Consider the following 23236-nt stretch of genomic DNA (forward strand, 5'->3'; position numbering starts at 1 on the left):
TGGGCCAGTGCTCTTTAGAAAGACAACCATGGTGATAGAACTAGACCACAGCAAGAAAGCCACTGGTCACAAGAGACAACATAAGTGGCTGTTGCCAAAAATCCAGGTAAAAAATGACGAGAATTGAAGAGGGAAGAAATAGCCAGGTTTTTAGAGGGAGGAAATTGGAGGGTACAGGGATTCAGTTCTCAAAGGTAGAGTGGACAGGAGGCTCTGATACTTGGGGCTAAATCCCTCCGCCCCGCCCCCCGCCCCCCGCCCCCGCCTTCCACCTGTCCTGTCTGTTCCCAAGTTGTCAGGGGCCTTGTTCTCCATGCTCCTTCTCAGGCCACCACTCATTTCCCTAATATTTGCCGGAGGTTGGGACTGTTAGCGGTGGTCTTAGACTTCAGTCCTTGAAGTTGGCAAAGAAAGAATTCAGAGCCAAGAAAACTAATGCAAGACATTTATTTAGCCTTTTAGAAAGAAGGTCAGAGGCAGAGTAAGTGAGCCAGCTGGGCTGCATGGACTCAGGAAACAAGTTACAGAGGCTAAAGAAGGGCCCTTGGAGTAAGAAAGCAAAGATACGCGCCTTAGAAAAGAAAGGGGGAGGAGGTGGAGAGGCACAGGTATGCTCTAGAATCGAGAGAGAAAGCCAAGCTGGATCCTTTGTCTTAAGGGTTTTTATCTGTTTTCTAAAGGTGAGAGTTTTAGGGGAGATCTCAGGGGAGGATCTCAGTAGAACATTCATCAGTTTTCCAGGTGTGTCCTTTCAGGGTCATGGTCTCTAATGATTGGTCAGTACTAGGGTAGGAGGTCATTTGTCACTGCATCTGGTCCTGATGTCAGCCATGGTGTTGCTTCATCTGTTTTGCTGCTTTTCTGGGCCTGGAGCTGAAACACCACTGAGGCCTAGATGTTACCTCTTGTTTGACCAAAACTAAAACCTGAGGCTTTATTCCTAAGATTATTTGATGCTGATCAGAAAAGAACCTCACTGTCCTGAGGGCTTAAGGTTAAAGGGAGTGGTCTTGCAAGGGAGAAGGAAGCAGGTGGGTGAGGTGCTGGATGGGGCCAATTTGAATCAGCTGTCTGTCTCAGTATCCCATTCCACTTGCCAAGCAATTTTCCTAGCTTACTCTCCTGTCTCAGGACCATACCACTAGTCTTAGAGAGCTGCGGTGTGCAGGTTATACTTCGCTATGTTGTTCTCTTCCTTGATTGACCATACCCCCACCCCATAAGTCTGTGCAGGTGTTAATAACAACTGAAGGTTAGAAACAAATGAATCATGGGGCACTTGGCAGGAGCATGGGGGCACAGTGAGGAATACCCTGCTTTTCCCCTCCTCCAGCTCTCCACTTTCCCACTGTTTCTTCCCATGGGTCACACCCAGCTGGCAGCCAGCTCCTAAGGAATGTAGGGAAATGCTGCTCTCAGGACCAGCTCCCCATGACAGAGAACAGAAGAAAGAAGAGCCAGGAATGGACTGGAGGGCAAAGAGGCCTAGGACTTTGCACCTTCACAAATAATTTCTTTTAAATTCACTATTAACAAAATTCTGGTTTGATATTAGAATTTATATTTCAACATCAAAGTTGTTTGCAATAGATCCTATCAATGAGTTATCAAAGTCTGTGCAGTTTTGGGATGAGCCAGCAAAACCAGGACAACCTTATTTGAAGGAGCAGTTGTGTATATATGTCCATATTTTGAACTGATGTTGGGAGCCTTGTTAATTTTGCTGAATTTGTTTTCTTTTAAAAAGCTTCCATTTCTTGGCTTTGTAAATGCAGAAAGCTTCTAGTTTTATAACCTTGGTTGTTCCTTTCCTTTCATTTGGAGTACTGAGAATCTCTCATCGCTTTTCTTGTTAACCTATTTATCCATTTGATATTTTCCAAAATGAATTTTCTATCACCAAAACTATACTGCATGGGACATGGCAAATATTTGTGCTCATTCCTTTGATGCCTCAACCTGGCTGGCACCACTCTCTAAATATAGAGCAGGATTAACTTAGTAATAAGGCAAGAGTGCACAGTAGTTTCTTTAATAAATTTTTCAATACTGTGACTGTAGAGGAGTCTTTTCAAAGGATTTATCCTCAGGTAGAAACTTCAAAAATATTGAGAAATGTCCACATTCTAAAACCTTTAGTATGTTTGAAAAATTGTAATAAGCTTTATGCTATCAAGGAGCCCCAAATAAAGAGATTTTCCATATTTACAGTCTCTTATTTAGCAAATTTAGCACGATGGTTTGATTTTGTTTGTTTGTTTTGTTTGGAAGAAAGTGTGGTGTGTTTTTCCCCCCACTGCATTTCTATTAGTCCTAGAACCAAGTTTTATTTCCTCCCTCTAAAATTGAGAATGTTTCAATTTTAGCCTGTATACCCTAATTCTCATTCTGTTCAACATTTAAGGGTAAGGATAATGGCGAATGGAATTGACCACATGAAAAAAAAGGATAAGGAATAAGAAAAAGAAGAGTTTTGATTTAAAGCTATGTGAGAAGCTGGAAGTGTTAGGAAAGTAGCCGTGAAAGAAAGAAAAATAGCTCTTTCTAAGTTGCAGAAGAAGGAACTTTAATACAAAGTAATTTAGAGATACCAAACATTTTATGGAAAAGGGAGACAGATGTGCTTTTGGAACCGGGAAAATACTGGTTAACTTTTAGTTGTGATCACACTTTGATAGTGTCTATGTGAAGCAAATGTTTTGGCTCTAAATGTGTTTCTGCCAGTTTTACATTTTCTGCCTTCACCAACCTGGAGACAGGAGAATGAGGCAGATTCTGACTCTCTGAGGAGGTTCCATCGGAAGCAGACCTTAGCCTGCCCCACAAATACTACTCATTGAAGTGTCTTTCAACAGAAAACTTCCTCCACCCAAGCCAGAATGGGGGCAAAATTAGAGAAAATGGTCCTAGTACATTTTGCTACCCATAATTCATTAATTCACATAAAAGAATATGTTGTTGGAAAGGGCCTAAAACATCATCAGAATGTAATTATGTCTGCTGTCATATAAATGAAGCATATAGTTTTAATGGTATAATTGAATTCATTCTTCTTCTCAAATGGCCCTAATATACTTTGTTTTTGTAAAATGCACAAAATATAGGCAGGAGCTAAATTATTCTACATTTGGTTATCCGATACCCATGAGACACTGGGTGCTCATATTAGTAATTTCGTGCCTGAACACAATTGTGTCGTTTGGCATCCTAGAATGTTAGTGTTCAAAGGGGCTTAGAAGCCATCAGTCCTTCCTTTGGAAGATGAGGAAATTGAGACAGGGAGCGGCTGAGTTCTGCAAGGGGCACAGAGGTACAATGAAGTTATAATCAAAACCTAAACTCCCTAGTCTTCCAGCACCCCCCTCAGTGAACCCTTCACTACACCATTTTGTGTGGAGATTGTGGAGCATTATTTCCCCAGCCTTTTAACTTACTCTATCCATGCAACTCACTTCAGTACTCTGCTTGCATGGGCAAAGTATCTCTCAGCACCCCAGGAAATTTGGAGTTCATATAATCTGAGATATTTTGCTCAGGAGGAGAGATTATTTTCCTAGTCTATTAATTGATGGTCCCAAGAAAACTGACTACCTCCAGTTGTATATGGGCACCTTAATGGGCAGAGAAGTGTCAGGGTGTGAGGCAGAATTGCCTAAGTATGGGAGCTAGAACAGGAAGTCCCCTCCCCCCCACCCAATTACCTATAGAGAAAGCAGCGTTGATGAAACTCTAGAACCAATGGCAGATGGTAGACTTCTGGAAAATTCAAATGTGCTATGTTCAAGGCCTTTGCTAAGGCCCAAAAGACATGTAAATGCTCTGGGACTGACAGCAGCATGAGTCCTGGGACCCATACCCACGCTGCTTCTAACGGGCACCCCAACTTAAAGTAGTAACGTAGGCCTGGCTTGCAAAAAAAAAAAAAAAAAAAAAAAAAATAGGCAAATAATTCAGGTGGAGTTTGAGGAAAGCAAGGATATGGTCCATATACGGAATGGGATGTACTCGGAACCCCATGAGATGCAAGCACACGCATATACTTTAAAATGCTAGATCAGGACAGTTAAGATGCAAGTTTTTGTTTTGAAGGGAGAATTTACTACCGCACACCCAGTCGACCTGTACTAGAAAGCGTGTGGGAGAGCCCAGAAAGCATCCAGAGGTCTAAATCCCTCTAAGAGCACAAACAACGACCCACGTTCAACTCGTCGCCAAGTTCCCTGTCCCCTCCTGTCCCCGGTGTGGAGCTAATGAATCCCCATGGGGCCCCGACCCTCGGTGTCCCACCGGGATGGGAGGACGCCGGCTCGCCTCGATCCTTCCCACTCGCGTGCGGTCGGTGCGGGGCGCCGGGAGCTCGGCCGCGGGAGGGCGGAGGGAGCGGGGGAGGCCGGCGGGCGGTTTTATTGTTCCCTGCGCCCTCCTCCTCCCACGCCTGGCCCCGGCGTCACTGGAAAGCCGCCCGAGCCGCCGGCGACGGGTTATTTATAGAGCGGGCTGCGCGCGCGTCACGGAGCCCGGCCCGGCTGACGGGGCCGCTGACGCGCTTGGCCGCGGGGCCGAGTCCGCGGGGCTGCGCGTCGGGAGCCGGTGACAATGGGTTTCTGTGTGTGCAGCTGCCGCCGCCGCTGGGGGCCGGGGGAGGGGGACTGGTGGCCGCTCCCCGACCCCCTCCCTCCCGCCCGCGGTCCCCCGAAAGGTGGCCGGCCTTTTCTTCCCGTGGCCCTGACCGGCCCTCGCCAGCTGTACCTTTTTTTTTTTTTAAATCAGTAAGTTCCCTTTGGCCCAGCTTTCGCTTCCACTTCCCCCGTTTCCCCCGTTTCCCCCGTTCCCCCCTATTTGGTGAGAAAGGGGGGATTTAGCCTGCAGGGGGACCACTTGGTGCGTCCGGGGGAGCAGGACGCACACAAGGCACGGCCGGCGGGGAATACGGAGACCGAGGGGCCGGGAGCGCCGGCAGGTAACGTATCCTGGACTCAGACCCGGGCTTTGTTTGGGGTGGGGGAGGGGACGTGGGGTGGGTGTGAGCGCCGGCGGCCCTTTCGGGACTCCAGTCGCCCCGCTCCTCCGCCCCGAGGCCGGCGCGCCGGAAGCCCCTCTGGGTGTTTAGCGCCAAGAGCGAAAGAGAAACTTCTGCGTAACTGACTAGAGGAGGCTCCTCCCGAGAGGCCGAGGCGATGGAGGAGCCCCCCTCCCTTCTCCGCCCCGCCGCCCTTCCTCCGTCCATCCCCCACTCCCGCCGGACGCCCGGGACTTGGGAGTCCTCCCTTCCCACCCTCTGCCCCCTCCCGCGGGATCTGTCCTTTTACGCCCCCGTCTCGCAGGAGGAGGGGCTGGCGGGGATTTTTAGGGACTTCCTGGGATGCGGAGACCAGCCCCGAACCCTCCCCGTTCAGCTGCCGAGAGCTGGGGAAGCTTGCTCTGGAGCCTCGCACGTGGCAGGCAGGCAGAGAACTTGCGGTGCCTTCTAGGAAATTGCAATCGATTTGTAATGCAGTTTCGCTAATTGGGAGTTCAAAATTAAACTTTAATAAAGCATTTGTGTCGTCTCGTCTAATTGTGAAAGCTTCCATCCGTCCTGGTAGATAGACTTTAAGTCTCAAGTTAATGGCGCTAGGCTTGATTCGCCCCCAAGTACAATTCCGTCAGCCGGCGTCGGCGCAGCTGGATTTCCGTAAGGTACAGATGTTGCTAATGGCAGCTTAAGCACGGATGGGCAGATAGCAGACGGAATGCAACATGTTGCCATATGGTTCTTTTAGCCTTTCACCTCCAGGGATGTCAATCACATATATTCTGGGAGGAACGTAATGACTCTCTGAACGGTAAAATAAATTACCTGGTACAATTTATATCCCTTGACCTGATACGTTATAACAACAGGAAGATAGCATTTCACCGTTTCTGTGGTATCAATTGAACTACAGAGCCACATTTCAGATTCTATAACACCTCTTTATATGTGAGGGGCTCTCAATCATTCTGGCTTAAAATCTGTTTCTGTGTTGCCTTCCTTTCTCACATCTGGGTGATAAAAAGTTTGTAAAGTTTAGCAAAACTGTCTTCTTGGATATTGCCAATCAGCCCTCCAAAGAGTAATCAATGAGGGTATGGAAAAATGGAAAATATGATTTTCAGAGCTAGTTACTTAAGAGCAGCAATCTTAGGAACACCATACTTTTGAAACTCACAATTAAAGGACTCCTATGAAAAGTGGTGTTGAGTTGTTTCAATAGAACTCCTAAATCCATTCATTAACTATTTGAAATTTTGTGTATTTTTTTTCAATAACTTCAATCATTATTAAACTTTGGAAAGTAACTTACAGAAAAACCGTGCTTAGAAATGTGAAATAAGAAAAATAAGGAGGAAACCAATTTCTATACATCCACACGCCACACACTACATGTGTACTTCAACTTGAATCCTGTATGTGATGGTACTGGTCATTTGTTCCCCCCAACACCCCACCCCCAACATGTCAGTGATAGCATACTGAAGTCTCTGTTCAGATCCTCTTGGAATGATTCTGTAATATTTCACAGGTCTTATTTTTTTACAAACCCTGGTGACTAATATATTTAATTTATTGCCTCTAATTTCAGATGATAAACATGGTTGTCCTTTACTGTATCCCTCATTTTTCTTTCACTAATGCAGAGAGGCAACACTGAGAAACAAGAAACTTAGATTTTTTTTTTACTTATATTTTTTTTAGTAAAATGACTCACTATAACATTTTTTATGTTTACCTGAAAGCTATACACATATTATCTTTTAAAAGACTTTACTTACAACAATATGCAAACCATATTAATTCATGTGAACTGATGGATTAGCGAAATACGAAATAGACATAAACAGTCTTTAAAAGTATATATTTTCGGTCATGTCAAGTTTCAGAAAGTTAACATTTTGAAAGTTTGTCTATACCTCATGTCCTTTCAGGGCTGTTTTTAAATTACCATATAATGTTTCTCCAATTTTTCTCCTTTTGTGATGGCTGATAATTGGTTACTTAGTGCTTGAGTTAATGCAATAAGTTTGATATTATTGTCAAATAATATAAGATAATTTGTGTCTTTATATAGCAGAAACTCTTACACCGAGCACACTAAGATATATGTGAGTTATGGCAACCTTTTCTGGAGGCTGTTTTTGATAATCTTGTAATGGCTGAGATTTTATTTCTGTGACATCAACACTCAATGAGTTTTAACCTTGATCAGTAGTGAGCTTGTCAATAATGACTCCATCTTCATGACTTCTGAATAGACAGTAAGTGTGCCCTTCAGTCAGTCACACAGAACTTGTCTTATAAAGTTATCGTCATGAACAGATATTGCAGCCTTTTGTTAGGCCCTGAGGGTATTAATGTGTTCCTCCTTCAAAAGCCAGGCTAAAGTCCTGCTATGCTTCATTTTAGAATTCAAGTCCATTAGTCAATAAAATCCTAAGTGGCACTATTTGTTTTTTCTCAAGTTATAACATTACATATAGTTCATGAATAATTTGGGCCCTTTTATATACAAACTATGTATGTTTTTGATACACACACACACACACACAGTAACAGAATCAAGATATGCATCATGACTTTATTTTAAATGAAGATTTGATGGATTTCCATTGTTACTCTAAATGAGGTGGCTGGCTGCCAAGGCAATCCTATAGCTGGAAAGTGCTAGCATTATTATCTATATGGGAACTTCTTTCTTCCCTTTTTTCTTTCTTTCTTTCTTTCTTTCTTTCTTTCTTTCTTTCTTTCTTTCTTTCTTTCTTTCTTTCTTCTTTCTTTCTTTCTTTCTTTCTTTCTTTCTTTCTTTCTTTCTTTCTTAGCTCTCAACGTCACTTCTCTCTTTCAATATTATCTTGCCTTTCATATTGCTAATGTGATAATTTGGATATGAAAACTTTTGAGAATGTGTTTGTAATGGCCAAGAAGATTTTTACCAGTGTTTTTTTTGTTGTTGTTGTTGCTTTCTGATTTACAGGCTTATTCTTGAGCTGGTATGTTTATTTTTAATGAAAAAATTAGAAATACTTTTAGGACAAGGTATATTCCCCATGTTCTAAGTAATTTTAATTGTGATGCAATCCTAGATGCTTTCTTGTAATTGTTATTTTTAATTCACGAATATATTTTAAAACATTTAAAATAGGACAGATTTATGCGTTTCTCAAGGTAACATGGGACAGGTTATGAATAGGCATCAGGCCTGTAATAGAACTTCATTCCAGTGAGTGGGGGAGGGGAGGAGAGCCAGCAGGAAAGAGTATATAATCCCACTGCACTGGCCCTGTTTGCTTCTCAAATTTAAACTCACGTTGCTGCATTGGAAACTTGTTTCTCTCTTTTATAACATTTCATTTTAAAAGAATTTTTAAAAACTGTCAATCTGTAAATATTTAACCAGCCAAGCAGAAAACAGTCTTTTATTCTCAGCTATATATACAGCTTTGTTTTTATCTGGGTTAGGGTGAGTGCCATGTAAATACCACATAAAATTTTGACTTGGTTTTCCCTACTTTGACTGAAGATTGACAGGGACTTCTTTAACCTTGTTCTATTCATGTTCTGTATTCAGATATTGAAACACAGTATTTTATACATTTATAAGATTATGTTTGCATTTATTTAATTTATCTCTCGTTTTCTTTCTTTTTTCTTTTAAAGCATGTAGCCTGGAATGTTTGTTCTACTTTTTTTTTCTTCACATCATTACTCTGGTACTGCTTGATGTAACTTGATTAGCTCCCTCCCCAGTCATGATTGGTAATTAAAATAGGCATTAAAATTAGTCACTTAGCAATTTTGCTGTTCAATTGGCAATTAAATTACTTAATTGCAATTAAAGTCCTAATTTTAATTGGCAAAATGATAGATGTAGATTTAAGATAATATGTATAAATACTTTAATAAGTGTCTATATAAGGATTACTTAATTACTTAACTTCAAGTTTATGCTGTTAACTTTAGAACTTTTAAGTGAGCAATGAAATTTATATTACATGTATTCAAAGGATATGGTAATTAGATTTATTGCTTATCACTTTAAGGGTCCTTGCTATAAGTTACTTTTATGGTATTAAAGTTATAGGCTTGGTAATTGCAGAATTATGATGAGAAAATGGCATATATATGTCATAATATACCAGTATTTTATCTTTATTTTTTATTAAATTAAGAGGTTAGTTTAGGCCCAGTTAGTTTGAGGAAAAAATCAAAAGTGGTTATTTTATCATTAAAGGTAGAACAAAAACTAGCCAACTGAGGTATACACATAAAAACTGTTGCAACATGTACGTATTTCATCTACTTAAACAAAATGCTATATAATACTGTGATGGTTACTAATGTTAATAGCTAATTTTAAAATTTCAAGTATCCTGGATATTTTCTTAGCATATAGCAACTTATGTTCAGAATCTTTAAAATGTCTTTTAGGACTTTGTACATTGTAATGACCCCCATGTTTACTGAAATGAGCAATGAAATCTAAAACCAAAGTTACACTCCCTTGCTTAATAAAAAAAAAATTTGTTACAGTTGAAAATATTGGTGGTTGCCAGGGGCTGGGAGGAGGGGAACAGGGAGAGTTATTGTTTAATGGGTATACAATTTCAGTTTTATAAGATGAAGAGTTATTGGAAGGGATGGTGGTGATGAGTGCACAACAGTGTGAATGTATTTAACACCGCTGAACTGTACAATTAAAAATGGTTAAGATGGTAAAGATAATAAAATTGTGTTGTGTGTATTTTATCACAATAAAAAAGAAAATATGAAATGTTTAAAAGTGAATATTTAGGCAATGATTATCCAGAGTCAAACATTAGAGAAAAGGTGAAGGATTTTTATTATGCAAAATACTTTTTGAGTGGCATGAGGTTTCACCATATATTCAGTTTTACAATTTTAATTTACAAGTAGATGGTTCTAGAAAAAAATGTCCTCTTTTCTTCTGCACATCTGGAACTGGGTTCTGAATCAAAGTAAGAAAGAATTTTTGGAAGTCTTTGCATTAAGTCGTTTTTGATGAAAATGGGCCAAGTAAAATTAAGTAAAAGCACAACTACCCAAAATGTGAATGTCAGCTAAGCAACTGACTTGTTCTCTAAACACACTGTAGCAAAGGAACAAATTATTTGTGGATTAATATCCTGTTAAGTCAAATGAAGTGGCAAAAGCAAAAAAACTAAAAAACAAAAAAACCCCAAAACCAAACCCCTTGATATTAAAAAAGGATTTTGCATTTTCAGAAACAGATTTTTTTTCCAAAATTTTTTTCCTTCAACCAATAAAGTAAAACTTGCTGCCAAATGGAAATAATGCCATGAATGTGTTTGTCTAGATATAACTTAAAATGTATATCTCATTTTTATGCTTAAAATAGGTTCCATTAAGTAATTTTATTGTGACATATCCTAGAGTTACCATGATTCTTACAACGTAAGAGTTATGTATATTCACCATATCTGAATTGTAAGGGCTAGTTCATTTTGGGAGACTAGTGAAGTAAATCCCTAAAGGCCCCCTTCCCATGCATTAAGATAGAAAATCCTAAGGGATTACATTCATGTTTGCTTTCTAAATTATACCAAAAGCTCAATTTTATTAAGTATAATCTACCTAGCCTTGGTTTAGATGTGTATGTATGTATTATTTATGTTGATTTTTTCATATTTTTCTACTTTGGTTTATTTGTGAATATATATATTATATTGATTTTTTATAAAAATATTTTCCATGTATGTGCCAATATGTCCTGCTTAATATTGGTTACTATGATAACATATGATATCATAGTATTACTTTCCTAAATGCTTTACTGAGGTCATCTAATAGTAGCATATGTTGATAGGAATAATAATTTTAAATTTTATTGGATTCAAAAAAAGAAGCTACTAAGGGGTAGGACCAACTTTTACTCCCATTTATTTATTTTAAGTTGTTAAGAAAATAGACCACCAATTGGGGATAACTGTAAATGGCAATAACTTAAAGTTTTATCAGATTCTGGGCCCTAAAAAGCATTATTGTTATTTTAATTGAGTTATAAAATGGTTTATTTTCAAGAATCTGTGTTCAAGAATCTTGAAGTGTTGCAGTCATATAAATGCACAATTTCAGTTCCTTTTAGCCTAAAGCATCATTTTTAACATTTTCAAAAGGTTGTTCAATTGTACATTTTGATTCCATTATATGTGTAATTAAACCTGCATGCACAAAATCATTTTCTTATGTTCTAGCAAATATACCCACAGGAATCCTCTTCTAAACTATAATTTATTTAAACATGTAATCATAGGATTTTTAAAAACATGCTTTCATTTTTCCAAACTGTATGCCAATTTGAACTGCTTGGTGATAAAATGAAAGATTTTATTACCATTTTGATCCCTCCCCCCTCACCCCCCTGACATAAAAGTGAGTTAAACATAAGCAGGAGGAAATAAAGAAAATCTATTGTGAACCTAACTCCATGTGTTAAACTCTTTCCCTTTTCCGGACAAATGGAAGAGAATCACAGATTTGTAAATATTTATGAATTCCAGCACAATATGAATATTGGGGCCTGCAGCATGCTCTCCTCGGGATTGGCCTAAGTAGTAATAGCTCTCTCTCTCTCTCTCTCTCTCTCTCTCTCTCTCTCTCTCTCTCTCTCTCTCTCCTCTCTCGTGCGTGTGTGTGTGTGTGTGTGTGTGTGTGTGTGTGTGTGTGTGTGTTTTATCCTCCTGAACGTTGTGGAGTCAGGCCCCCTACTGACAGAATCAGTCAATTACAGTCGTGGGCGGTTCTACCGACACTTTCATCAGAACCTGGTGGGGACACAGGAGTTTGGAGTTTTGAGCATAGTCCTCCTTTACAATTTCTGAAGCCTGTACTGGATCCTTTCCACCCCAGCACATCCGACCCCTACCAAAAAGGCCCGCTCTAGGAGTAGCTTAGCCAATAATTGGTTTAAATGAGTATTTCAGTCTTGCATATGGTGTGTCTCAGAAGTAGAGCTTCCCAGGAACTAGTTCTCTTCCCAGAGAACTCTTAAATGGATTGTAGTAAGAAGGAAATAAGCCCACCTTTTCTCGCATTTTAATGTTACATTTAATTACGCCATTCCAAGTCATTAATCATTATTATATTAAGCTACTGTGAAAACTGCCTCTCCATCTTGGGTGCATTAAGACTTGGGCAAAGTCTATGTTATCAAGAAGCCAGACTCCACAGGTTGCTGGTATAGAGTAACGAATCACAGTATGTATTCCTTGGAGCTCACTTTAAGAACTGCAGAACATTTTCCCACTCTCTGGGAGAAAATTCTCACGTTGTCCCCAGACTCAACCCAGGGCTATGGGAGTGGTGTTTTAACCGCAACAAGGGTGGAGGAGCCTGCGGAGGAACTAGGTCTACTTAGATATGCCTATTTGTGTATGAAGGGTAATGGTTCTCCAGCCCCCGCTTTCCTAGGAATATATTAAAAAATAATAACTGCCACCCCAGCAAGACTGTGCTTGAGTTTCCGTCCGCCTGAAAATAGCGGCCGGGAGCCCGGCCCGCCGCTGGGATCAAGGCAAGCTCCCCTGGGCGCGCCCTGCTCCCTGGCGGAAGGGGAAGGGAACCCGGGAGGGCGCCACCGAGCTAGAGCTGCTATTTTGGGCGCAGCCGAGCGGGTGCGTCAATGCCTGCGCCCCTGCGTCACCGCCACCTCCACCCCTTTCCTTCTCCCCGGCTCTCCAAACTCTCACTTTTTCCCTTTCGTTCGCGTGGAATCGACTCTGCCCACGGGGCTCTGACGCTACCGAGCTCATGCTAATAAGCTATTCTTCGCCTTCCTCTCCTAATCCCTCTACTCACACGCCTTCACTCGCCACTACACCCTCCCCCCAAACACACACACTCACACACTCACATTTACACACTTCCTGGTTTATTATTTTTTTTTTCTCACGCCTGCACAGGCACCGCTGAGCCACAGAGGCGGCAGAGCAGCGGCGGCGGCAGTCTCAACATCTGGGGGAAACTTAAGGTGGTCACGTAGGTTTTCTCGAGGCTGCAGCGCCAAAGAGCCAGCGGCTTCTCGGGGCAGCCGCAGGGCACCTGATGGCTTCTCCTCTCCTGCCTCTGGGGAGCAGGAGGCGGCGGGGAGCGGGCAAAGGTGGGGGTGCAGATTAGAGCCGGTTGGCTCCGAGGCGCGGATAGTTCCACGGCGCTTTGGGCCAGTCCTGGGAACACCAGGATGGCGGGGGCGGGGAGTTGCCAAGGGGCCCCAACGGCTGGAAGCTAGCCCGGTGGAGAGAGGAGAGGCGGCTGGAACCCCGCGAGCAGAAGGAAGAGCCCCTGATCCCTCCCCTTCCGTCGTCCCAGTCTCTTCTAGCCCCAACGGAGAAGCTCCAAGAGGCCGGCCCAGCTCAGGCCCAGGGACCGGCACGGGGTTGGGAGAAGCGGCATTTCTTTTGCTAGAAAGCGCCTTGCCCCATCGGCGCGGTGGGGGATGGGCTTGCCGAGCGGAGTTGGCGGGACTCGGAGGGCCGCGGGGTGCGGCATGCTCCCAGAGCCCACACTTCTGGGAGGGCGGAACACGATGCTTAGCGGAGCGACCCTGCCCCCTCCTCCCTATGTTTTGTCTTTCCTTCTTGGCTCTCACGTGCAGGCGGTCAGAGCCCTGTGCTTCAGAGGAGGGTCCATTTATTTACCTAAAACTCGTGGAAGGGTAGGAGGTGATGGGCACCGAGAGTATCGAAAGTGCCAGAGTTCGCATATGGTGAGATTAGAGCATCTATCTGCCAAAGGCGCACCTGTTGCCCTCTGCTCGGCTGCATTGTCTTCGAAAGGAAAAGTGAACGACGCCTCACTCTGGCTTTTGGGGTCCCCAAAGGGCTGGGTCACTGCCCACCTCCTCCTTTACTCTCCACTCCTCTCCCCATCCCACGCACCACGTCCTCCCTCGCACGTGGGCACTGCAAGGAAAGAAGGGAACACAAATTAGCCCCTTCCACCTTGGACTCTGTGTGTGTGTGTGTGGCGGGGGTGGAGAGTATGAATATTCCAGAGGAGGAGGAGGCGGCCAGGGACAGGGAAAGGGAGAAGAGGGGGGTGCACTGGGCTAGGGAAATCCCACCCCAATTGCCTGAGCCCTCGGAGCGTGCCGTGTCCTGGGACATCTGCTCGCGCCTCCGCTAATGGAGATGACGATTGTGGGTCAGTGAGGGTAGAGCGCTTTCAGGCACACCCCATCCTTGCGGGTCCAGGTGCTAGCTGCCTTGCCCACACCAGGGTTCCCCTCCGCCCAGGCTTTTGTTGCACCTTCCCTCACGTGTGAGCGGCCGGGCGGCATCAGTGTCGCGGGGGCTTGGAGAGGTGGGTGAGATGTCGCTGCTCTGCGGGCTGAGCAGTCCAGAGTGGAGGGGTCACACCTCTTTCGGAAAAAAAGCGCGCACACACACACACCAAAAAAACCCACCAAGCTGGTCACCAAGGTGAACCCAGAATGGTTCCCACCTTAAAATCTGCCCTGCTCGTGACGTCAGGTCGGAAATATACCAAAGCGAGGGGCGGCCAGGAGTCCGGGGAGCGCGGCGGCGCGGCGATTGGGCGGCGGGCTCTGACGCGCGCTGACGCGCGGAGACTTTAGGTGCGTGTTGGCAGCGGCAGCGCGAGCCACATAAACAAAGGCACATTGGCCGCCAGGGCCAGTCCTCTCGGAGGCTCGCGCACAGCTCCGCGGTCCTGCTCGCCAGTCCAGCCGGCCGCCTTCCGCGGCTCCCTCTCGGCTCTCGGCGTCTCGGCTCCCTTCGCCCCTCTCGCCCACCCCTCCCCGACTCTGCTCCCGGACTCAGAGGGAACTACACTTCGGCCGAATTGAATGAATGAAGAGAGACGCGGAGAACTCCTAAATGAGTAGGTGCCGGCCGTGCAGCTCGCGGTCTTTTTTTTTTTTTTTTTTTTAATTCTTCTTTCTTCTTTTGCACGTCTCTTCTTTCTACCTCTTTGGTATAGGTTCTCTGGAAGTGGGCGCCAGAGGCGCGGAACGCGAGTGGGGCGGGAGGATGGGGAGTAGGTGCGCGCAGCTACAGAGGGCATTTGTCCCAACACCAGCTTTGACACTAGCGGGGTGTTGGCTCCCAGTAGAGGCTCCCAGGCTCCTCGTTGGTGGACTTGAAGGGAGACTTGCATAGTTCGGGGAGCCGTGGACTTGTCCGCGGAAATAAATGTGCTTGAAGTTTGCTCTTAGTGCGAAATTGATTGTAGCCTTTGGACACGGAGACGCCAAGTCCTGTGTATACGAGGGGTCCGGACGCTACCCACAAAGTGACAGGGAGAGAGAAAGTACTCAGTTTGTGTGTTGCTTGGGAACTGTGTCACCGTGGCTGGCCAGGGTGCCAGTGTTTCCTGGGTATTGTTGAGTAAGGAGAGGGGTGGGGAAGAGTGTCCTGTTACTAATTTGTGTGAAATTTCTGGTTTGATGTATGCCGCGCTTGTGTATGTGAGTGTGTCAGAGACAAACAGACAGGGAGAATATGTAAAGAGAATAGTTATGAAGCTGTGAAGTAACTAGGTGGGTAACATCCAGCACAGGCATATTTCTCAGGGGCTGTGGGGGGTCAAGAGTCTAATTCTTTCCACTTTTTCTGGTTAGCCTCCCTCCCCCATGAAGCAAGATTCTGAGGGGGGGGGCAAGGGCAACAGAAGGTGTGGATGTTTGGCTTTCTTTTTCATTATTAATAAGATCATCTATGCTGTAGAATGCCCTCCAAGTAGGAACATCTGAAAATTACCAGGATACAAGAATGCCTTGTTCCAGCAAGTAGGCAGACCATGGCAGGATGTTAGGGAAGGTGTTCAGTTTGCTGTGTCGGAAAGCCCTTCCAGCCTGGTGCCAACACCAGATCAGCAACATTGCCCTCCCCTTGCAACTGACCGAAGATGCTGCTGCTAAAGCAGTGTCTGCTCTTCCCACCCCTTGGCCATTAAAGATGTTGAAAGATAAGTTTCTTGGACAACTACCTGCCAGTTCACCTGTTTCCCCAATCTCAGTGCTCTGTCAAAAGCACATTCAGATGATGGTCAGGCTGCCCAGGCCTTGCTAACTAACGTTGTTCTGTAACTCATAGGGGTGGAGGAAGAGGTTTCCTTATTTTATACTCTTGACCTCTACTTTCTTCCCCACTCCCAAAAGAAAAGCCACTTTCACCATGGAAAAACATCAGAGAAGGTTCCAATGCTGTATTTTATTAAACTCTAGTTTCCTCTTTTCGGGTCAGAATTAAACTGAAATGGAAATGACACTCCCCCACCCCCATACACCCTACCAAAGGGGCCAATTTATTACCTCATAAGAATTAAATAAGTACATGGAATGCTTTTGATTCTTCAGAGCCCTCTCTCTGCAAGGATTTACACAGTGCAATGGGTGGCGTTTTCTGTTGTTTTCAGCCATCTCTTTCACACCTTCATTTTAACTGCTAGGTTTCCAATGAAAGAATCACAGAAGGCATAGAAGGGCCTGCCTGGTGAGCCTACAGATGTCGGGCCGAATCTGTCCGGAAAGGCACCCTGAAGCTTTCTGTGTCTGTATTTCAGGGAGGACATCTGACAGGCTGGGCTCTCCAATGCTTTTCTAAAAATCTTGGAAACTTTATCCTTCATTGCTTTACGACACTGTCCACCTTTAAGTTCCTTGAAAACGCCTGTAACCCGGCTGAAGGTTAGTGCAATTTGATTTCTTTCTCTCCCCCGGCCCCCCCACCCCCAATTCCCTAAATATCAAGACCAGGGGCAATGCGATCTTCCTCAGCAAAGCCTGTAACTTAAGGTTTTCTAACCCGTCGCCCTCGGGAACAACTTTCTCATTGTGCAGTTCAACTTCATCTCTAGGATGAGCTTGCTGAACTCGAGCTACGGAGGGAGAAGCTCATTTGAGCTGGGTTGTCCATGAAAGGGGGTCGAGTGGGAGGCGTTTGAAAAGAGCCGGGAAGACCCTCCATGGCTTTCTAGCTCTGGGTCTGTATTTGATCAGCCTTTCCCATGCCCCGCACGGCTTAGCTCCGCTGCCTTCGCGAACTCCGCCCTTCCCCTCGCGCCCCTACGCGCTCTCTGACCGCCGCGGGCTGCTGGTGTAGCTCCAGGTGTACCCGAGCCCGGGAGAAAGTGTTCAGTTGACCAGGCTGAGTGTATATTATCACCCTGTTTCATTTCCAGCCATGCCTTGTGTTCAGGCGCAGTATGGGTCCTCGCCTCAAGGAGCCAGCCCCGCTTCTCAGAGCTACAGTTACCACTCTTCGGGAGAATACAGCTCCGATTTCTTAACTCCAGAGTTTGTCAAGTTTAGCATGGACCTCACCAACACTGAAATCACTGCCACCACTTCTCTCCCCAGCTTCAGTACCTTTATGGACAACTACAGCACAGGCTACGACGTCAAGCCACCTTGCTTGTACCAAATGCCCCTGTCCGGACAGCAGTCTTCCATTAAGGTAGAAGACATTCAGATGCACAACTACCAGCAACACAGCCACCTGCCCCCCCAGTCCGAGGAGATGATGCCGCACTCCGGGTCGGTTTACTACAAGCCCTCCTCGCCCCCGACGTCCTCCACCCCGGGCTTCCAGGTGCAGCACAGCCCCATGTGGGACGACCCAGGCTCCCTCCACAACTTCCACCAGAACTACGTGGCCACCACGCACATGATCGAGCAGAGGAAAACGCCCGTCTCCCGCCTCTCCCTCTTCTCCTTTAAGCAGTCGCCCCCCGGCACCCCAGTGTCTAGCTGCCAGATGCGCTTCGACGGGCCCCTGCACGTCCCCATGAACCCAGAGCCGGCGGGCAGTCACCACGTTGTAGACGGGCAGACCTTCGCTGTGCCCAACCCCATCCGAAAGCCCGCGTCCATGGGCTTCCCGGGCCTGCAGATCGGCCACGCGTCGCAGCTGCTCGACACGCAGGTGCCCTCGCCGCCATCGCGGGGCTCCCCCTCCAACGAGGGGCTGTGCGCGGTGTGTGGCGACAACGCGGCCTGCCAGCACTATGGCGTGCGCACCTGTGAGGGCTGCAAGGGTTTCTTTAAGGTGAGCGAGGACAGGGGCGGCGGAGGCAGGTAGGGGCCCCCTACAGCCTGGAGCCTCGGTGTGCGCGCTCCGCCTGGATGCAGGCGGCTCAGCTCCCGCCCGTCCCGGAAGGTTCTTTTCCCGGGGTCCGCAGAGGTTGCGGTGGGAGCATCCGGGTGCCTGCCTGAGAAAAGAAAGCAGGGAGACCCCGGAGACCCGGAGACCCGGGGTCGCATCCCCCGCACAAAGCCGACCCGGCAGGCCTCCGCCCCAAGTTGCTGGAGCGAGAGTTGGAAGAGGGTCATTTGCATGTGCGCAGAGCTGTCTTTTCTGTTCAGATTGAAATTGGTTAGGACAGAGAACCGTGTCTAAGCTAACCAAGTGGAACAGAATTCCCTATGGTCAAATTAAGTGATCTCTTTATTTCGCCATCCTGATTGAATAATCTTATCATTTTAAATAGAGAAGGTCTCCAAGGAATGTAAATAATATGAATGCCCACGGATTTGTATTTACTGAGCGTCTCCTTCTCCTTCTCTTGGCATATAAAACACAGCAAGGAGCGGCAAGGTTAGCTCAAATGTTAACGCTATCAATTTTCTTCTGTAACACGCCCTGGGGGAGGAAAAAGAAAAGAAAGAGAAAGGAAAAGGAAAAAAAAAGAAAGCAGTTAGGCATATGTGTTTGTTTGTGGAAAGGGAGTGTAGACCCAGTTTTTCAGAAATTGTTTCTGGATTCCTTGGGTTGTTGGATTTTCAAGAGGAAATTCATTTTCGGCCTTGATTGTCTTTTTGTTTTGCAGCGCACGGTGCAAAAGAACGCAAAATACGTGTGTTTAGCAAATAAAAACTGCCCAGTGGACAAGCGGCGCAGGAATCGCTGTCAGTACTGCCGATTTCAGAAGTGCCTGGCTGTTGGGATGGTCAAAGAAGGTAGGTCTGGGCAAGCAGCCCACTCCGCAGTCTGTGCCCTTGGGAAACCGCGGCCCCTACTCCAACCCCACTTTCTACAGACAGAGCCAGGGGTCTCCCGGTCTCCCACCCGCGTCTGGCCTCCACCAACGGGCAGCTGCCTGCTTGCCCATCCTGCCCTAGAGAAAGCCGACTGGCTCTTCTCCTCTTTTAACTATACGACCCATTTGGAAGAAGACATAAAACAGCCCCGCATTTTTTATGCTTCTCGTCAGTCAAGGCTTTACAAGCAGTGGGGCCCAGTGCCGCCTGGCCGCACTCCCCCCAGCTGCAGCCATCCCCGGGAGGGGCCAAGGAGGCAGCTGGGTCCCACGAGGCCCAGCGACACTAACCGGCTCTTTCTTTGCAGTGGTTCGCACGGACAGTTTAAAAGGCCGGAGAGGTCGTTTACCTTCCAAACCGAAGAGCCCACAGGAGCCCTCTCCCCCCTCGCCCCCGGTGAGTCTGATCAGTGCCCTCGTCAGGGCCCATGTCGACTCCAACCCGGCTATGACCAGCCTGGACTATTCCAGGGTAAGAAGCTGGAGGGGGGTATCATGTGGACAAACCGACAGATGGGCAGGAACCCCTCCCCACTCCCATCACTAACCCCCAGACTCAGGATAAAAGGAGGCAAGCAAGAGTGTGTTCTCACAGCTCTGGGGAGAGCCACAGGAGGCAGGCGGACCCACAGACAAGTGTAGACAGGAGGACAGTGCAGCAGAAGGAAGAAGTGTTAGGCCAGAGTGGTTAAACCTCTTTGAGCCCCTTTTCCACCACCACATACTCAAACGCTAATGCCTCTGATATCCACACCAGAGGCTGCGTGAAAAGCCCCCACTTGGATGTATTCCTAACCTTCCACAGAGATGCTTTAATCCTCACCCTCTCTGGCACCGTCAGGGTGGGGGCTGCCTGCTTGGGGGTCGGGGAAGGGAAAGACAGTGTGTCCGAGGAATGGCAGTGGGGTGGGGGATCAAGTGGTCAGAGTCTTCTTTTACCCCAGCTGTGAGGAATGTGAGGGCTTTAATTGGAGGAAGTATGTCGGGCAAACTTAGAAGTCACAGTCACTGCAATTTTATTAAGATTTGCAAAGGGCGTCTCTGCTCGAGACCCACTCTGGGACTGGCATGAATACTAACATGTCAATTGTTTTGTGGAGATAAGAGTGAACGTTTCCGAGGGCTGGATGGCACTGTATTTAGTCTGTATGGAAATGGTAATTTACATATTTAAAGCAGCGACCTCATAGCACCATCCCTAATTGAATTAATTGCCCCGGAACATCTAATTTCCTTACTGGTCAGAGAGAGGTTTAATTGTTATAAAAACCTGGCTCCACTACTAGAAACGGGGTTAGCAATTTCACGGGTTATATATTTTAGAGAACCTCATTAAGTGCTTTTTAAAATGAAATTCCAGTTCCAGGCGAACCCTGACTATCAGATGAGTGGAGATGACACCCAGCATATCCAACAATTCTATGATCTCCTGACTGGCTCCATGGAGATCATCAGGGGCTGGGCCGAGAAGATTCCGGGCTTTGCTGACCTGCCCAAAGCCGACCAGGACCTGCTTTTTGAATCGGCTTTCTTAGAACTGTTTGTGCTGCGATTAGCATACAGGTAACTGAGGAAGCAATCAGGGAGGTTGGGAAAGAAGGAAGAGAGCAATCACGACAAGCAAAGAAAGAGGAAAATGGAAATAAAAGGAAGGAAAGAGAAGTGGTCAGAATAGGAAATGAAAGAGGGGAAGAAGAGGGACAGGATAATAGAAAAAGGTAGAGAAGGGAAGGAGTGAGCCCAGAAGTCTTGGATGAATGTCATGGAGGTGGGATAGGGGGCGTTCTTGATTGTTATGAAATTGAACCCTTTCAAGGTCCACTGGTCTACATTTTATTAACTCTTCGGTAATTAGGTGCCTCTTAAATCCCTCATTTATTGCTCTTCAAGTAATTAGTTGTTTAGCTTCTCTCTCTCTCTTTTTCTCCCCTCTCTCTCTTTGGTATTAATTGCAGGTCCAACCCAGTGGAGGGTAAACTCATCTTTTGCAATGGGGTGGTCTTGCACAGGTTGCAATGCGTTCGTGGCTTTGGGGAATGGATTGATTCCATTGTTGAATTCTCCTCCAACTTGCAGAACATGAACATCGACATTTCTGCCTTCTCCTGCATTGCTGCCCTGGCTATGGTCACAGGTCAGTACCATTGGCGCAAGGCTCTTCTCCAAAACTGTCCAGCAGGATTTGTCCCAGTTTCCCTTGCCTCCCATCTTCTGGTTTTGCCAGCTAGCTAACTGCTTTTTGCATTCTTCTTTTGTTTCGGATTGTGTTTTCTGCAGAGAGACATGGGCTCAAGGAACCCAAGAGGGTGGAAGAACTACAAAACAAGATTGTCAATTGTCTCAAAGACCACGTGACTTTCAATAACGGGGGTTTGAACCGCCCCAACTATTTGTCCAAACTGTTGGGGAAGCTCCCAGAACTCCGTACTCTTTGCACACAGGGTCTACAGCGCATTTTCTACCTGAAACTGGAAGACTTGGTACCACCACCAGCAATAATTGACAAACTTTTTCTGGATACTTTACCTTTCTAGACCTCCTCCCATGCACATCGAAGGAACTGGAAAGAAAACCTAAAACTGTCCAGAGGGGGCAAGTCACAAGGGCAGAGATAACCCCTTGAGCTGTCTCAGCTCTAGCCACCCCACCCCATCCATAAACCCCCAGCCCCTTAATCCTTAAAGGAAAACAAAAAAACAGAAAACAAAAACTGTTGCTATTTCCTAACCTGCAGGCAGAACCTGAAAGGGCATTTTGGCTCGGGGCATCCTGGATTTAGAACATGGACTACACACAATGCAGTGGTATAAACTTTTTATTATCAGTTTAAAAAATCAGTTAAATGTTCAGAAGAAAGATTCCTAATGTATGATGGGAAATGTTTGGCCACATTTGGTTGTTGCAGTTAAGAGAAATGTCATATACACACACACACACAGACACACACATAAATACATCGTAAGGGGACCCATAAGTATTGCCCTTTAAAAGACTTCAAAGTTTTCTGCTGTAAAGAAAGCTGTAATATATAGTAAAACTAAATGTTGCGTGGGTGGCATGAGTTGAAGAAGGCAAAGGCTTGTAAATTTACCCAATGCAGTTTGGCTTTTTAAATTATTTTGTGCCTATTTATGAATAAATATTGCAAATTCTAAAAGATAAGTGTTGTTTGCAAAAAAAAAAAAATTATAACTACACAAAAAAGGGACCAGCATGTTGATTTTAGGTTGAAATGTTATAGGCACTTGCTACTTCAGTAATGTCTATATTATATAAATAGTATTTCAGACACTATGTAGTCTGTTAGATTTTATAAAGACTGGTAGTTATCTGAGCTTAAACATTTTCTCAATTGTAAAATAGGTGGGCACAAGTACTACACATCAGAACATCCTGACAAAAGGGACACATAGTGTTTGTAACACCGTCCAACATTCCTTGTTTGTAAGTGTTGTATGTACCGTTGATGTTGATAAAAGAAAGTTTATATCTTGATTATTTTGTTGTCTAAAGCTAAACAAAACTTGCATGCAGCAGCTTTTGACTGTTTCCAGAGTGCTTATAATACACATAACTCCCTGGAAATTACTGAGCACTTTGAATTTTTTTGTTTTTTTTTAATGTCTAAAATTGTCAGTTAATATATTATTTTATGTTTGAGTAAGAATTTTAATATTGCCATATTCTGTAGTATTTTTCTTTGTATATTTCCAGTATGGCACATGATATGAGTCACTGCCTTTTTTTTCTATGGTGTATGACAGTTAGAGACACTGATTTTTTTTCTGATAAATTCTTTCTTTGAGAAAGACAATTTTAATGTTTACAACAATAAACTATGTAAATGAACAGAACTCGGTCTTCTTTCTGGGTGAGGGAGAAAATAGCAATATACAATAGATAGAGTTGGAGTTTGGTTTGGGATAGGTCCTTCTTCAACATCCGAGTTTCAAACTGACAGCCTAGATCTATGCTGGCAAAAGAAACTTAGGGGATTGAACTAATTTCCAGAGATTTCAGTCCAATATTTTTCCCTAATCAGAATTTTCCACGGTGGCAGCCTACATTTATCAGAAGCAATTGAGACTATCTCCACTCTTCTGTTAAGTTTGCTGATAGGTGCAGTTTTCAGAAGGGACGTTCAGGAGACCAAGCAGCTTTTGAACTTTTGCAAGGTCC

At 45.3% G+C, this 23236-nt stretch overlaps 1 protein-coding gene across 2 annotated transcripts; it reads left to right on the top strand.

Moving 5' to 3' along the window:
- The first annotated feature begins 14655 nt into the window (after nucleotides 1–14655).
- On the top strand, nucleotides 14656–22909 carry NR4A2 (nuclear receptor subfamily 4 group A member 2). 2 transcript variants are annotated; one of them, XM_080667811.1, is made up of 8 exons: nucleotides 14656–14899; nucleotides 16583–16706; nucleotides 17201–18066; nucleotides 18848–18977; nucleotides 19366–19529; nucleotides 20418–20620; nucleotides 21013–21191; nucleotides 21335–22909. In XM_080667811.1, the coding sequence occupies exons 3-8, from the start codon at nucleotides 17203–17205 to the stop codon at nucleotides 21589–21591; spliced, it is 1797 nt and encodes a 598-aa protein (XP_080523937.1). In that variant the 5' UTR covers nucleotides 14656–14899; nucleotides 16583–16706; nucleotides 17201–17202; the 3' UTR covers nucleotides 21592–22909. The 2 variants fall into 2 exon arrangements, with proteins under 2 accessions (XP_080523937.1, XP_080523938.1); XM_080667812.1 differs by having other exon boundaries at nucleotides 14657–14899; nucleotides 17218–18066; nucleotides 21335–22904.
- The last annotated feature ends 327 nt before the right edge of the window (nucleotides 22910–23236 follow it).

The sequence above is a fragment of the Plecotus auritus genome, assembly GCF_963455305.1.
Source record: "Plecotus auritus genome assembly, chromosome: 5".
NCBI classification, from domain to species: Eukaryota; Metazoa; Chordata; class Mammalia; order Chiroptera; family Vespertilionidae; genus Plecotus; species Plecotus auritus.

Bases quoted from the DNA above. Each gene is read 5' to 3' on its own strand.
- NR4A2 (XM_080667811.1), top strand. From the start codon at position 17,203: ATGCCTTGTGTTCAGGCGCAGTATGGGTCCTCGCCTCAAGGAGCCAGC. The intron at 18,978-19,365 runs GTAGGTCTGGGC...CTTTCTTTGCAG, and splicing joins TGTTGGGATGGTCAAAGAAG to TGGTTCGCACGGACAGTTTA. The intron at 21,192-21,334 runs GTCAGTACCATT...TGTTTTCTGCAG, and splicing joins TGCCCTGGCTATGGTCACAG to AGAGACATGGGCTCAAGGAA.